Raw genomic sequence first — 17715 nt, forward strand, 5'->3', positions numbered from 1 at the left:
GATGCTGGCTGCAGATGATCCTCATCCTGTGCATTTCCAGCAGATTTTGCACACTGTTTGAGGCTCTGAAGATTTCCTGTAAGGGGAAACCTCTATTTTTATCATAAAACCTGTTAACACTGTTACCTTCTGTACACTCTTGTGGTATAGGGGCCACATTAGGCTAGAGAATTTGCATGTGGCAATCCCCTGACTATTGCTGCTGATTTACAGTAAAATATCACATCACAAACAAATGATGGTGAAGCTCTCAGTTGTAGAACTTTGACTAAACGAGGGATGTGTATTATAAATATACTTAAAGACAGTCCTATCAAACAAACAGATTGTCACCCTGAATCAGAAGGGGGTCAAAACCCTTGTGTATCTGGTTTTCAGAGCAGAATAAAGGAAAAGGCAGGCAGAAGAGTTTGCACTTTTTCTCTTTCCATAATCCTGTCTAGAACAGTTTTGTGGCTGGGAGGAGGTAGTTTATCCAGACTAGGTGAAAATAAATGAGTTTAGCTGAGCAGGATCACTAGTAGCTATAATCACTGAGAAATGAACAAGCCACAAACCTGGTTGAACTATAAACCCACGCAAAGGAAATCTATTTATTGTTTGGGTACTTGCCCAGTACTTGTCATCTGGATTGGCCACTGTTGGTGACAGCATGCTGGACTTGATGGACTCTCGGTCTGACCCAGTATGGCAACTTCTTATGTTCTTCCCAGTAAGGAAGAAAACCTCAGGACGCTGACTGCATAGAGGTGAAGCTGGGTCCATCAGAAGGAAATGGTCCCCGGTGGCTGATGGGAAGGTGATGTCAGGTGCCTCAGGAGGATGTAGACCCCAGCAGCAGATTGGGAGGTGGAGTCAGGTCCCTCAGGAGGGTGTGAACTCTGGCAATGGGCCTGGAGGCAGGATTTGGTCCCCCATGAGGGTGCAGACCCCATTGGCAGATCAAAATGTAGAGAGGAGTGGAGCAGAGGAGACAGTAGCAGCAGTCTGGACACAACAGATCCCCCCTATGACCAACAATGCCCATCAGCCCAGTTGCAATTCTTCACATGGGTGAGACTGGGAGTACAGTGGGAATGGAAAAGGGGGAAGGATAGCTGTGTTGGATCAAAGGGAATGCCAGAGGATCTTTCTTTTTTATATGGTAGTATTTAGTGTGGGCCAACACCCCAAGTGTTTAAGTGTGCCAGCTGATATCTCGTAGAAATGTATATAGTTGTATAATTTAAGACTGGAATCTAGAAGCAGACAAATGAGCTGCTTGATATCTTGTAGAAATATATAAATAGATTAATAAAACATGTACATATTTGTAAATACTGCTAGCCCTGTTTAGAGTTCAATCTGTTTGGTTTTTTTTTTGGAGTTTCCTGGGGTGATGGGAGAGAAATTCCACCCACTAACACCTTTTTCCTCAGATGGAGACAGCAGATGACAAGTACAGGAGTCTGCCTGGAGTGGGGAGGCTCCTGCCAGGTAAAGCCCCAGACCCAGGAACGACTCTGCAAGATAATTGGGCAGAGGGGCATTACATTTCTCTCACACTCACACGCAGTGCCTGCTCCCTTGCTCATTCATTCAGCGGTGCGCTGAGAACCAGGGAAGCCAGGGTTCAAATCCTACTTCTCCCACTCCCACGCTGTGTGACCTTGGCATGTCATTTCACCTTCAATTGCTTCAGGTACAAACTTAGGGGATCATTTAGGAAGCCGCATTAAGGATTTACCACGCAGGGAACAGCATTTACCGTGCAGTAAATGCCCTAACACACAGATAACATGCAGTATTTCAAATACCATTGTTCTTTTCCCCCCAACCCAGGTATTAAAATAGGCAGATCTGCATACAAATGCATGAAAACATATGCAAATTAGTTTATTGCCAGTAGATTCTCTGTAAATCAAATAATTCGGCTTGCCTCATAATTTACAACCCGCGTTATTTGATCAAAGGTTAGCTATATCTGAAGAGGTGCAGCTAACTTTTCCCAGGGGCATCAGGATGTTAACTCCCCCCTCACCTGCCCCATGCTGATGCTCTCTCACCTCCCTCCATTTCCGATTTTACCCCCTGGTATATCTCACCTTACGCCCTCCCCCATGCCAGTTTTTACCCTCTTCTTATCCCCCCCAACAACTCCCCCTCTCCCTTCCCTGACTGTTGGGCAGTAGAAGGAGGAGAGTGGAGGTGCCTTGGGTTGTGTCCTACTCCTGTGTCACCCAAGACCCATTTGGGGGTTTGAAGTGCATGGGGTGCAGTAACTCATTCCGGTATCTCTGGGCGAGTGCTTGTATAGGACGGGAAACCAATGTAGACTCGTATGCTGAATACAGCACAGGGGAGACTATCAAACACCTCTGGTGCCCTTCTGCATTGTGTACAATACAGTGACAGCATTTCATTCACCGCATAGTCCAAGCCTTTCCTGAACCTTCCCAGTAATTAAAATAAAAAATAAAAAAAAAGAGAGATACTCCTGGATTCCTTGCTTTCTTCAGAAAATATCAAACTTTGGCCTGGATGCATCAAGCTGCGATGTCTTTTTGCGGGAGGGGGTCCCACTAACGCTAGGGGTGGTGGCTTGATAGTAGGCTCCCCCCCCCCAAAAAAAAATATTGCAGCTTGATGGCGCATTCTAAAGTCTCTCGGGAAAACAGCGCGGGACAAAAGAACTCGGCTAGCGGCCCTTTAAGTAAAATGGCGGCTTCAACTTAAAGGGACCACCATCATCTTAAAGGGATGCTGTCTTAAAAAAAAAAAGGTGGTGCAGAAAAAGTTGAACGGGGGTCACAGCAAACTCCTGGCTCAACCCGGGGCTGCCGCTCAAGGTGCCCCAACACCCATAGTTTAAAAAAAAAAAAAAAAGAAAGACCACACTCAGCGATGGCCCCACCCCGGCCATCCGAAAAAGTCCATACATCACAATTCCCCTTCCCATAGAGAATATGGCCATCAAGGTCCCCCCCCCCCCCCAAACCGGACCTCTAAATCATTGGAGGTTTAGTCCCACTCCCCTCCCTCCCCCAGCCTCAAAATCTAACAGAAAAAACATTGGAGTTCAGTGTCCACCCCATCACCCCCAACACACCTCCACTCCGATCCCCCTGCTGCACCCCCGAAAGTTTAAATCCTGAAGCATCTTTAAATCACGTGATGGGGGCAAGGTTCAGTGAATGGACCTAGGTCATGTGGCCTAGGTCCGATCCCCATCCCTTGCCCCAGGCATATAAATGGGGCAAGGTCAGGTCAGCGCCATTTTGAAAAATGGCACCGACAGAGGCTAGGGGGAGGGGGGAACCTAGGTGGCACTATTCTTGGTGGGAAAAGGGTGGGGGGGATGGATATTTTGGTTGATTGGGTTGTGGGGGCCAGGGCTGTCACCGCGTGTGGTCTTACTTCTTTTCTTAAGCTCGTGGGCGTCGGGGCTGCCAGGTTTGAGCCAGGGGTCAGTCGTGACCTCCGCTCAACTTTGTCTTTTTGCTGCACCACTTTTTAAAGTTTGCAGGACTCTTTAAATGTTATGCAGGAGCCTGGGGACCTTGCATTTATCGAGTTCTCAGGAGGTGTTATTTTATCATGGCCGATCACTTTCTCGGTTGGCCGCGATAAATTATTAGAATCAAATTGCCTAGTAATGAGCTGCTTTGCATGCATTTGCATTATTCACACACGCAAATTGCATGAACAGCTCATTGTAATAGGGGAGGCAACCTGGACAGGGCCAGGCAAAGTATCACTTATGGCCTGTGATATCGCTACAATAATGCTTTATTGCGCAATGTACACTGTTTAACGCATGTCAGAGCACTACCGTGGCTTAATGCATCACCCAGCTTATTCCACAGCCTGAACTTTCTCTTGAACCTTCCCAATAAGGGAATGAAATACTCTCTGTCCACTGGCTTCAGAGGTAAACAGAGCTTCCTGACCTGCAGAGAATCCATGCACGCATACCTGAATGAATTACTCTAGGGTGGGGCCATTCAGTCACTAAGTAGGGTCCTGGCCAGAAGAAGGAGGAAGTAGCAGCAGCAGCATCTGTCCGCATGGGCCAGAAGACAGAGGGGTCAGTAGTGGAAGCCCACGTGGGCCAGAAGGAGGGAGCAGCAGAGTTGACCTATGCAGGTTAAAAAGAGGAGGAAGGAGGTTGGAGGAATGAGCAATAGGGATTGAGTCTGGGAGAAAGGGGAAAGAAGTGAGTGAGCTGGGATAGGGGAGACAGAGACAGCTGAAGGTTTGAGATGGAGAGAAGAAGCGAGAGTTGGGGTGAGGAAAGAGATAGGAATATGAGCCGGGGGGGGGGGGGGGGGGGGGGGGAAGGAGCCTTGAGTTTAGGGGAGGAGAGAGGGAGCTGAAGGGAAAAGAGTTGGAGGTTGAACCTGGGGTGCAGCTGAGGCATTGTTTGAGAGGGGCCAGTGACATGTGAGCTGAGGGCGGGGGCAATCCTTGGGGGAAACAGAGATGGGTGAGCTCAAGCTTGGGGGGAGGGAGGGAAGGAGAGCAGGTTGGGGGTTTGAGCCTGGGGAGGGGGATTGAGTTGGGGGAGGGAGAGATAAGGGGGGGGGTCATGACTGGGGGAGAGGAGAAGTTGAGCCTTATGATGTCCTGAGGACAGTCTGCACAAAGAAATTTAAATTCTGCAGTTGTGTAATAAGATTTTTTTATATTGCATTTTAAATTAATTATTGCTCAAAAACAAAATATTACAAGACAAGAAATGCCATGCTGGATGAGACTAAAGCCCGTAGAGCTCGGCGTCCCCAGCAGAGCAAGCGAGGGAGGGAGGCCAGAGATCAAGCAAGGTCTGTGACAGCACAGAAATGGGCCGAGCGGTTCTTACCTGCCGGCATGCTCCGTTTCTAAATGTCGGTGAGGGTCTGGTGGCAGCCAAACAGGTGTTTAAATCTCCAAAAATGGCAGACAGGCCGACTCTGTATGTTGCCTCACAGCCTGTATTAGTGGTGCCTTCCTTTCACGAAGCCTAGGCTCTGTGAAACACGAACACGGACCTCTTCAATGGCCGGCCCTGTTTTGTGGAGGGCCTTGTCCGCTTGAGCAGCGTGAAGGAAAAGTCGATTTGAGCTTCAGCTAAAAAGGTGAAAGCGAGGCTGTTTACACAGGCATCTGCCTGAAGGTTACTGCTATTTTCTTCCTTTTATGTTTTGTTCAAAGGCTCCAATTACGTGATATTAATGTTGTGTTTGCAATTATTTGAGATGTTGTGTCTGTTATGTTATTTATTTCTTTATTTATAACTTTTATATACCGACATTCAAATGAATATCACAATCGGTTCACATACAACTGGGAAGCCAAAAAACTAATAGGGAGAAAGGAAGGATAAAGTTACAATTAACAGGGAATCATATGGAACGGGGTGAGAATGCGGAACGGTCTAAGGGACCAAGTGAGAGTAATAGTAGGAAGGATACAGCAAACTTACAACTTTGTTGAGATAGCAACTATATTACATAATATATTTACAAAAAAAACTGTATGACAGTCAAAAGCCCTAGTTGTTGCAGCAAATTGTTGTGACAATGTATAATATTTGGGTTTACCAGAGATGGCTATAGGAAAGTTAGGTGGATAAAGGGTTAAATAGTTGGAGTTATGGAAACTGGGAGGAGTGCAGAGACTAGGATGGGATTAAGTGAATGCTTGTTTGAATAACCAGGTTTTTAACTTTTTTTTAAAGGTGTTTGGACAGTGTTCCAGCGTAGGTCTGGTGGCATCGAGTTCCATAACCTAGGACCTGCGATGGAGAGAGCACGTTCTCGGGTGGAAGTGAGCTGGGCAGATTTGTGTGAGGGGGCAGTAAGAGTCTCTAGGTAGGCGGATCTGGTAGGCCTGTTGGGGATATGAAACTGGAGAGAGTCATTAAGCCAGTGAATCTCATTATTGTGTAGGGTTTTGTGGATGATAGATAGGCTTTTATGAAGGATTCTAGCTGGGATAGGAAGATAGGATATATGTGTATTCCGAATGTACTTACATAATCCCTAATGAATAATGTTTTGGAAATTGCAGAATATAAGAAATGTAAATCTCTCTTCATGAGCCATCAGGCTGGAAGGTCTGTAAAACCGTTATATGCACAACCTACGCTGAGTATTTTGGTACAAATTTTGGCCATGCTCTAAAGTGGAGAAGGAAGAAGAGAGGGTGAGTGGCAAGCAAAACCAGAAAGGAGAGCATGAGAAACGTCACGGGAGAGATCCCCAGCATGCGCAGCAACAGTCTGGCTGGTTACTCACTCCACTTACCCAGCATCCCTCGGGGGGCCCCGGCTCCACCCCTCTCCCCCAGCGTAAGCTCCCTGGGCCTTGCTGTGGAGACGGAAGTTTCTGGAATCCTCTGACAGTCCCCTTAGCAATCTTCTGTGTTCCAGAGTACGCTTTACCGCGCGTATAAAAGCAATTGCTAGCAAGTTATCGGGATAGGATGTGAATTCAGAGATCAGCTTCATGGCGGCAATGCAAGAAATACATTTTTCACGTGGCTTTTTGAAAATCTCCTGAGTGCCCATTTTAACAGAAAAAAATGAATACTGTTGTTAGTACTACGAGGGGGGAGGGGGGGGGTCTTTGACACACGCATATTGCTCATGTTTTATATACATCAGTCAAACTTATCCCTCAGGCTATGCGGTTCTCACGGCACCGACCTAAACTGAAAATGGTGAAAGAAACAGTGCAAAGTGGGGATTAGCCCTCGCCACAGAGGCACTGGAAGGGAGAGTGACAAGCCAAAGTTTGCACAAGAGAGGCAATAGTAGAGGGACCGGAACTCGCTGTGGAAGGGGGCAGGAAGGAAGGGTTAACCTAGTGGAGGTCCCAGAGAGAATCGGGGGCAAATTAAAGATGGCCAGGTCTTCACCGTATCGTCTTCCGAAACAAAGTCAGAGAGGAACATTTCTGGAACACAACAGAACAGAGTTACAAAAAGCCGACGAGCCGGGTTTGAACTCCACCTTCCTGCACTCGGCATGACTTCTGAGTAAGTCATATCCTCTCCCTGGGTTCAAATGCCCATTGAAGGCTCTTGGGGAAAAGGAGCTGTGCAGCTAGGAGCATATGGACACCTTGTGGGATTAAAGCACGGGTGTACGTGTGTTGGGATCAGCAGCTGGTCTACATGCATATGAGCAGCCGGGGGTATAAATTCACCATTGTCTCCATACGGAGGAGGCTTTCCGGAGTGGGGTGGGGGAGCCTGTATTACCTGTACGATGACACCGTTCACAAACTCCACGTAGGTGGATACCTGGACCTTGAAACTTCAAGCGGGCGCAGACCACGGCAGCCAGATGCCTTACTGAAAATGTACCCCAAGGAAGGGGCGGCCAACTCCGGCCCTCAAGAACCACAGGTTTTTCAGGCTACCCCTAACGAATATGCATGAGATAGATTTGCATACAACGGAGGAAGCACGTGCATATTCACTGCAGATAGCCTGGAAACCAGGCCACTCTGTGGGACTCGAGGATCAGAGTTGCTATACACAGAAGAAAAAAATAAACCGACGTGGCAATCTGCATCTTTTTCTGAGACTTTTGACCCTGCTTAATGCCATACACCGCAGCAAATACAAACATACAGGTTCCTTGTTGGTTGTACCACAGGGAAACGGGTAAAAAGTCTGAATAGCGTCAGTTCACCTCTCCACGGACACGGGTGGTGTCAACCCAGGCTTTGCCCTTATCTTTGCCCCAGTTAGCCGGGTCTGTAAAAGTCTCCTGGTAGCAGCTTTGTGGCGCCTTCTTGGTGCTCTTGGGGTCCGAACGGTACTGCATCTTCCACGCAGCTCGCCCGCCTCCCGCCGGCTGTCCCCTGAAGACAGGTCAAAGCTCTTGCAGAGAACCAAAAGAGCGTGCAGCCGGGCGATCGTTCCCCTCCGTGGCTGCTGTCACCAAAACTCGGTTTAGGCAGGTTCCGCCCCTTGAGGGACACGGCAGAACGGAAGAAGCTTTTTTTTTTTCTCTTTTCTTTTGTGCAATTGTGGCTGGCCAAGATTTTGCCACAGTACTGCTAATCCCTGTAAGGTATTGCCGAGACTTGGGAAGTCTACCTGCCTGCATCACCTGTGATGTCACAATGACTGAAAATGAACCCTGAGGAGATGGGAGCTGCAGAGACCTGGAACCAGCAGGGGAAGCCCCTGCTATTCAGCTCTGGCTGGGCCTGGGCCCTTTTCCCCACGGGCCCAATATGAGAAGAGTACAGTTCCTTGCTAAATCAGAGATGCCCTCACGCTTGTGCTGGGGTAAAGGAGAAGGCAGCAGTGGTTATTAGGGAAAAAAGCTTCGGAGAATCTTGAGGAATGCATGCATGAGAGTTGTTTGTTTTGGGGGATACATGAGACTCTTGAGACATTACTGCAGCAGAGCTCTAAAGTTGGAGGGCAAATTTAGATCCATTCTTCAGTTTGTGTTTTTTTTATTTGACACAGCCTAGCTCCTGATGCATTGTGGGTCCTGTAATGCTGATTGCATTTGGCGAGGAACAGGTGATTACAAATACAAAACCCCCTAAGGATCCTCTAATAATGGATACTATAACAAATAACAAAGGTGAGGGTCCCGAGTACCTCGTTAGCTGAGGTCTGTCTGTGGGAGATACACAGCGAGAGTAACTTTTAATACTTACTCACTGGGCTGTATTCCCTCTATTTTTATTCTTTAATCAACACGATTTTCTTATATTTTTATTCTTTCTTTCTTTAGATGGCTCTTAAAATCGTCTTTAGACTCTCCTGTAAAGTGACTCCCGCCTTAAAGAAAGGAGCACAGAGCGTGCTGCTTTTAAATCTATGCTGGCTTGTTCGCTCTCCAACGCTCCACGCTTCTCTAATGCCCAACACTGAACAGCCTTTCGGCGGGTCATGAGGCGGCTACCCTAGGGTTTTCGGCAATATTTGGGACTATTGCTGCTATTAGGACAGGAGTGGCCAGCTCCCAGTCCTCAAGAGCTATAAACAGGTCTGGCCTACAGAAGATCCATAATGAGAGCTGGTTTGCAGGAGGCCTCAAGAGCCATAAACAAGTCTGGGGTGCATGAGATAAATTTGCATGCACTGCCTCCGTTGTATGCACATATATCTCATGCATATTCTCTGTGGATATTTTAAAAAAACAGGCTTGTTTGTGGCTCCTGAAGACTGGAGTTGGCCACCCCTGTATTAGGGCATTTTGTCGATAAAACAGTGCTCTAGATAACTGCATGTAACATGCAGAGCTGATGCTAGCTTTTTTGCTGCCCTGGACACACAATTACTATACTGCCCCCCCCCCCACCCCCCCGGCGCCTAATTCATTCATCTCCCTCCAGTAATCTAAACTTTAAAATCTGACATTTCTCCCTAACCAGGTCAACCCCCTCTCCTCTAGAATCCATGGCCAGTGCAAAGGTATTAGATATCATAGTTGAATTTTAAAGGCCCACCCACACACGCACGCACACACAATTTAAAAATTATGCATTTATAATAACCAAGGGATGGAACAGCTCTCCATGAGGGAAGACTAAAGAGGTTAGGGCTGTTCAGCTTAGAGAAGAGACGGCTGAGGGGGATGTGATAGAGGTGTTTAAGATCATGAGACATCTAGAACGGGTAGATGTGAATCGGTTATTTACTCTTTCAGGTAATAGAAGGACTAGGGGGCACTCCATGAAGTTAGCATGTAGCACATTTAAAACTAACCGGAGAAAATTCTTTTTCACTCAACGCACAATTAAACTGTGGAATTTGTTGCCAGAGGATGTTGTTAGTGCAGTTAGTGTAGCTGTGTTTAAAAAAGGTTTGGATAAGTTCTTGGAGGAGAAGTCCATTACCTGCTATTAATCAAGTTGATTTAGAAAATAGCCACTGCTATTACTAGCATCAGTAGCATGGGGTATACTTAATGTTTGGGTACATGCCAGGTACTTATAGCCTGGATTGGCCACTGTTGGGCTTGAAGAACCTTTGGTCTGACCCAGTATCACAATTTCTTATGTTCTTATGTTCTAAAGAACACTCTGTATATTCTTCTGAGGTAAAAATATCACTTACAATAACATGTATATTATATTTACATGCACTGCCATGGTGCCAATCAGAAAATCTCTGCAAATATACTCATATGATATTAGGCCTATTGTAATGCATGTTGCATGTGGGCCTGACTCTCAGAAAGCCTTGAGCAAACAATTACAATATAGTAAACCTCCCATACCAAAACAGCACTAACTGCCAGCACTCAAACAATAACAATCTGATCTATGAAAAGGTAATATTGCAAATATAAACCAGCTCCTAAAATACCAATACACCTCCTATTAGGAAAACAGAACAAGCCATATGTCCCTACACAGAAGCTACATGCTAGCAGAATGCCTCACCTCGGTAACACATTCAGAACACAGTTCATCACTAAATAAAAAGTCCATCACAGAATAAAAAGAGACCATAAAGTATAATGTAAAATTTGCAGACAAAAACTGAACAGGAAACTGCAACAAGGCACACGCCACACAGAATAACAGCAGAAACATCACCAATTGTCATAAAACAATAAAGTCAAGAAATATAAAACAGTCATATTAGTAAAACCATATTAATAATGAAAATAAATACTTCAAGACAGCTGAAGAATAAACATCAAATAATTAAAAACTCATATAAATTCCCCAAACACCAATAACATATTTCAAAACAGCAGGCACATCAGAATACACCCAATAATTAAAACGAATAAGGATAAAAATAAAATATCCTGCTCTTCATACCTGAGAACCTTTGGTTTCCAGTCACCCTGAGATTGTTGTGGATTAGTAAGCGAGGGAGGGCACACACACAAACTTTCTCCTCTCTCTCTCTCATTTATGCACACACACTTTCTTTCTCATACATACTCGTGCTTCCTCTCTCAGATGCACACAGCTCCTCTCTCCCATGTGCGCACATACACATATACACATGCTCCCTTGCACATACCTTCATACACACTGACAGATGCTCTTTCTCACTCACACACTCTCATATATTCATACTACCTATCTCACACACACATGCACTCCCTTTCTCATACACACACATACACACACACACACACGCTCACTCACACGCAGAGGCTTCACCTTCTTTTCTTCCACTTGCTCCTCCAGCAGCCTTGGGCCTACCTCTTCAATTTAGCCTCCATCGGTTTGGGATAACAAGGTGGCCTCCGTTCCACTTTGGATGCTGATGAGATGGGGTCCACTGGCAGCCTCTTCTCTGCTTAGGTTACCAGAGGATGGGCTGGGGTCTCGCTATCTCAGCTCTTCCCGTCCCTTCTCATCCCTTTCCCTCACAACTTCAGCTCTTTCTCCTTCCCCTCACTATCTTGCTCTTTCTCCCACTTTTCACTCCTTCCCTCTCTCCTCTAGATTGTCCCACCTTCTCACACTACCTCAGTTCTTCCCTCATTCCTGCCCCTCTAGAAATTCTTCTTTCCCCCTTTAGTGAGTCACTATCTCAGCGTTTTTCCCCTTCATCCCCTCTCCCTTCCTCTATAGGCTCTTTCCTCTCCTCTCCTCACCGCTTCCTATGCTTTCTGGCAACAGGGGCAGCAGCAGCATTTGAATGACATCATCTCCTGCTGCTGTGGGGCCAGTCTTGCGAGAAGAGCCGCGATCTTAAAGCTTTTCTCGTGAGATTGGCCCTGCAGCAAAAGACATGACATCATTCAAATGCTGATGCCTGCTGGCATGGGAAATCTAGGTGTTGATGCATCGGATTGGGAAGAGGCTGGGCTACCTCTCCCAATCTGATAACTAACTCTGAGCTGGCAAGCCTCCTTTAGCGACTCCTTTGCCGCAGGTGGTCAGCAGGCCTTTTCTTTACTTCGGCCGCTGGCGCGGTTGCATGTGCCAGACGGCCCTGCAGCCTCCATTCCATTTTGGCTGTGGGTGGCCCTATCTGACGCCCCCTCAGAACCACCGCTCAGTGCAAGTGCACGGTTTGCACAGTAGGTAGCGCCGGCCCTGGTAACATGCCTGCATTCAAGAGCCAGACATGTCAACTAACTTCCAAGCCAAAAAGTGCACACTGAATCCAGCCTTCTTTTCCAATGTATCTTGATGAGCATCATGGAATTTACAGTCATGGATTTTGTTTTGATGAAAGCAGGACTATAGGTCCCAAAATACTCTAAAAAAAACAAAACAAACAATCATAACCCTTCTAGGTCATGAGAGAATAATGTTTTTCAGAGAATAGGCTGTGCTCTCTGCTGATGAGGAAGTTCGGGTAAAGAGCGAGGGGTTGTGTCCAGCACTAGCCTTAGTGGGAAGTGTTTTCCCTCATAGGGGATGGATCAGAGGGATATCTATATCTTTATCTATAGTGCTTCTGTGAAGGCATGGGGTTGTTGTCTAGGAGGGAAGCTGAGAGAGAGGGAAGTGGTGTAAGGCTCCTAGCTAAGAATCTTTAATATAGGAGATATAGAGTTTTGTTTTGTAAAGATTTCAAAACCATTGGAGAGCCAACCAGAAGATTAGTTCTCTCCCAGAAGCAAAGAAAGATTGTAGGGAAACCCATAGTGGAAGGCATTGGAGAAAAGTTGTTGGAAGTGTAAACAGAGGTTAAAATATGAAAAGAAGGGGGGTACTGACCTGAGTCCTGGGGCTGTAAGAAAGCATTGCTGGGATGTGGAAGATTTCTTTTCCTTTCTCTCACTGAGTATGTTACTGCATGGGGTGAATGTGCAGGCAGCTGCAAGAGCTCTTTCCCCTTCCCTGGGCTGGGGAGGGAGGATCTGAGCTACTGAGATTTGACTTTCATTTTTTGCAAAAGCAGCCTCAACATTTTGAAAGAGGAGCAGAATGTGCAGCGAGAGACATGGGACATAGCTCAGAGCAGCTATCCTTTCACAAAGTCTGTTTAAATGTCATTTTTACTGGAAAAAGGACACTGAGGGAAGGCATAAATAAGCCAGGGATGCTGAACTCCAGTCCGCGAGTGCCACAAACAGGCCAGGATTTCAGGATATCCACAATGAATATGCATGAGACAGATTTGCATGCAATGGAGGTGGTGCATGCAAATCTGTCTCATGCATATTCATTGTAGATATCCTGAAAACCTGGCCTGTTTGTGGCACTCAGGGACTGGAGTTCGCCATCCCTGGTATAAACACATTTAAGATTGAATAGGATGTGTGTGTGAAATGTACAGTGGTTAAATACAAATGCGGAGTTTTACCTTAGCAATTGTTAGAAAAAGTGTGAAAGCTAAAGAATTCTGGAAATGTGAGAGGTATCACTTTAAAAAAAAAAAAAAAAAATTAGTCTCTTACCAATGAGCTACAGTGATACCTTAGCCCATAATCAATATTTGAGAATAAAATACATTTTAACTTCCTGGAAGAATATTGTTCTGTGATATTGACGCTGAACGGGACGGCCATAATAAGTCATCAAATGCAGCGCCTGAAAAGTGCACAGAAAAAGCTGAAGACCAATCGAGCCGAAATTCAAGAAAAAGTCCTATTTGAACTAGCGATATTATGGGGTTTCCTAGACCTGGCAAATGAGGAAGAAAGCCCATCAACACCTCACAGCTGATGTAGGATGAAATCTCTGTGATGTATATTACAATTGCTTACTTTTTTTTATTCATAATTTATTCAGTCCAGTTGTATAAGTTCAACAAACCCTTGACATGTTACAATATTTGTGTTGTGTTAAATTCAACCCAGAGGAATTATTTTTTTTATAATAAAATTAGCCTGCTAATGTTTGACATATATTAAACTCTCTGCATGGTGATTAACTTAAATATTTGTGGGTAAATCTTCAGAAGCTTAGTCGGGATCTGCACACGTCATGGGCTTGTTCTGGATCGACACGCGCCTTCAGGAGTTAGGCGTGCAGGGTGACTGAATGCGCACAAATGGCTGAATACTAGGAGGCGCGTAATTCTATAATGCGTGTACTTAGAACCACATCAGTAAGAGGTATACTGGGGGATGTTTTGAGGGGGCGTGGTTGGAATAAATGTACATGCATGGTAGGCATTTCACTAACATGTGTACTCTAGGCCATCATTCAACACAGTTTAATAAGAGGGAACCAAATTTAAATTTGCCATGGGTAAAACATTTGGACCTGCTTGTTTTGCAGGTAGATATTTTCCTAGAAAATAATGCAGCTAGATCTGAAAAATACAATGTATCCATGCTATCTTCCAATCCCACCCAAATCATGCCCCTTGGAGCATCTCCCCAAAATGTGGATAAAATTACGGGTGCTTTGAATGAATGCGTGCACTTTTAGGGAGATTAAGGAAGGGCAATTTCTAGATGACCGATTATTATGGGGTAGATTTTTAAAAACGGCGCGTTCGCGTACTTTTGTTCGCGCTCCAGGCGCAAACAAAAGTACGCTGGATTTTAGCAGATACGCACGTAGCCTCGCGTATCTGCTAAAATCCAGGATCGGCGCGCGCAAGGCTGCCGATTTTGGGCAGCCAGCGCGTGCCGAGCCGCGCAGCCTGCCTCCGTTCCCTCCGAGGCCGCTCCGAAATCGGAGTGGCCTCGGAGGGAACTCTCTTTCGCCCTCCCCTCACCTTCCCCTCCCTTCCTCTACCTAACCCACCCCCCGGCCCTATCTAACCCCCCCCTACCTTTGTCCGGGAATTTACGCCTCCCGGAGGGAGTAGTAAATCCCCGCGCGCCAGCAGGCTGCTGGCGTGCCGAGACGCAACCTGGGGGCGGTTCCGGAGGGCGCGGCCACGCCCCTGGACCGCCCCGGGCTGAAACCACGCCCCCGGGCCCGCCCTCGAAACGCAGCGTCCCGCCCCCAAAACACCGCGTCGATCGGCCCCGCCCCCGACACGCCCCCGACAAAAAACCCCGGGACTTACGCGAGTCCCGGGGCTCTGCGCACGCCGGCAGGCCTATGGAAAATAGGCGCGCAAGGCCCTGCTCGCGTAAATCCGGGCGGATTTACGCGAGCAGGGCTTTTAAAATCCGCCCCTATATGTATATATGTATATCTTTATCATATCATTTATGTAAATAAACATATCGCTTATGTAAATAAGCCCGATTTAGAATTATCGTACCGCTTATGTAAATTAACAAACGTTGATCTTGCCTACAAGTCATCATGAGGCCCCTGCCTCCCTCCCATACTCCATTGTATATAGTAATTTATCTTTCGTTCTCCCCCTCTTTCTTTCCTTCTCCCAGTTAAGGCAGCCTTGTTATAATGTAACTTTCATGCTCTCTCAAAATGTCACTTGTTGAAATGTTGGTTATAATTCTGCTTAGTTCGATGTAAACCGAGTTGATTTGATCTGTATCAAGAAAGTCGGTATATAAAAGCCTTAAATAAATAAATAAAATAAATAAATAAATATTGTCATTATTTCCAGTAAAATCTCAGATAAAATAAATGTGCTAAATGAGAAGGCAACTGAAGAGCCCACCTCTTCTTTAAATAAGCACTCCTGATGCTACTCCTGGTGCTACCCTGATTTAGTCAAACAAACACAACTGAGAAGGAAGCAGTTCCTGAATATGAGAGAGGAGGTGTTAAAAATTGGCGCCAAGTTTAAACTTTGTTTTCCATGTAAATGTTGCATGCAATATCAACAACAGATGTATGTGTCCATGGACCCTTTACAGTTAAGGTCCTTCCTAAACTCCCATAGCGCTCCTAGTTAACCCAATATATGTGTGATAGTAATGTAAGCTTCGGTTTAATTCAGAATGCCTTGCCTGATAGAACTGATTTCCTTGCGTTATGCTCCTTTAATGTCTGTGCTCTCCCAATTATTTCCTTTCTTAGATTAAGCACATAAATTGTAATTTACCAGTGGAATTTTTGATTTTCTGTTCCTGTTTGAGAATACTGTTATGTGCTTAACAAATTACAATTACAAGTGGATTCTTGTATTAAAGATTTAAAATGCATAAATAAAAAATTAAAAAAAAAAACAAAACAGGCACAGGCACGCTCTCTCGCAGAAACCAACACAGTGTTGCAACCGTCCCTTCCCGACAGCTTCACTCCGCCTACCTTTCTTTCTTTGCACCTCCTCTTGCTGTGGATGGATGCCTGGCTGCCGCGGCGTCTGCCTGCCGTCCTCTCCGGCGTCCCCGGGCCGGCTTGGGCGCTGCGTCCCGCCGTACTCAATCTGTAGCTTAGGGCGCGCGCACCGCGCAGCCCTCACTCTTATTTCCTACTTGGCGCGAACCTCAGGGGCGTCCCCCTGTGATGACGTCACGCTGCCCGGATATTTAAAGCCTACGATGTTTGCTAGCCTTTGAGTTAGCAAGGGGAATCTTACGGATGGGATTCGCTCTCCGTACCCAGCTACTCTGCCTCTCCAATCTCCATTGGACTCTTAACGCTAACGGGGTACCCGCTCCTCGGGGGCCTCACTTGCTTTTCAGGTCATTATCATGAAACCGGTACTCGCTCCTCGAGGGCCCATGTTCCCTGACTCGTTGCCTGCTCCTACCTTCTCTTCTGCCTGGAAGGATTCGCTGTCTTCAACACCAGTGAGTACTACCATCTTCACCTCAGAGCTGTTCCCTGGAACCAGGTACTCGCTCCTCGAGGGCCCATGTTCCCTGACTCGCTGCCTGCTCCTACCTTCTCTTCTGCCTGGAAGGATTCGCTATCTTCAACACCAGTGAGTACTACCATCTTCACCTCAGAGCTGTTCCCTGGAACCAGGTACTCGCTCCTCGAGGGCCCATGTTCCCTGACTCGCTGCCTGCTCCTACCTTCTCTTCTGCCTGGAAGGATTCGCTGTCTTCAACACCAGTGAGTACTACCATCTTCACCTCAGAGCTGTTCCCTGGAACCAGGTACTCGCTCCTCGAGGGCCCATGTTCCCTGACTCGTTGCCTGCTCCTACCTTCTCTTCTGCCTATCTTCAACACCAGTGAGTACTACCAACTTCTCCTCAGAGCTGTTCCCTGGAACCAGGTACTCGCTCCTCGAGGACCTGCCTCCGTTCCAGCCCTAGTGCCATCTCCTATGTGGAACTGCTGTGTGAGTACATTACCTTCAAGCCTCTCAGCTCTCAGGGATCAGGTACTCGCTCCTTGAGGGCCCATGTTCCCTGACTCGCTGCCTGCTCCTATCTTCTCTTCTGCCTGGAAGGATTCGCTGTCTTCAACACCAGTGAGTACTACCATCTTCTCCTCAGAGCTGTTCCCTGGAACCAGGTACTCGCTCCTCGAGGGCCCATGTTCCCTGACTCGCTGCCTGCTCCTATCTTCTCTTCTGCCTGGAAGGATTCGCTGTCTTCAACACCAGTGAGTACTACCATCTTCTCCTCAGAGCTGTTCCCTGGAACCAGGTACTCGCTCCTCGAGGGTCTGCCTCCGTTCCAGCCCTAGTGCCATCTCCTACGTGGAATCGCTGTGTGAGAACTTTACCTTCAAGCCTCTCAGGGATCAGGTACTCGCTCCTCGAGGGCCTGCTCTCCCTATCCTGGGGTTCTCCATACTGGGGCTTTGTGCATATTCCACTGTACTCATTATTCTCAGTTCTTTCCACTACAGCACTGCTACCGGAGGAGTCGCTGTTCCAACGCCTGAGGGATACTAGCCCAGCCGGGCTACTTCTGCTGCTCACTACTGCCACCTCTGGTGGCTTCACCACATTGTCTAATAAAAGATCAATCTCTGTGTTTGTGTTCCCTAAGCTGAGCCTGACCTGTGGCCCCTCACGG

General features: G+C 46.8%; 1 protein-coding gene across 1 annotated transcript in view; it reads right to left on the bottom strand.

The window, feature by feature from the left end:
• Positions 1-8038, bottom strand: part of C1H9orf24 (chromosome 1 C9orf24 homolog) — a 69222-nt gene extending 61184 nt beyond the window's left edge. Inside the window, exon 1 of the mRNA XM_029586601.1 lies at positions 7661-8038. Within this exon, the coding sequence (XP_029442461.1) occupies positions 7661-7795 (135 nt within the window). The 5' untranslated portion in view covers positions 7796-8038. The remainder of the gene's footprint in view (positions 1-7660) is intronic.
• Positions 8039-17715: the final 9677 nt, after the last annotated feature.

The sequence above is a fragment of the Rhinatrema bivittatum genome, chromosome 1 (genome assembly GCF_901001135.1).
Source record: "Rhinatrema bivittatum chromosome 1, aRhiBiv1.1, whole genome shotgun sequence".
Taxonomy (NCBI): Eukaryota; Metazoa; Chordata; class Amphibia; order Gymnophiona; family Rhinatrematidae; genus Rhinatrema; species Rhinatrema bivittatum.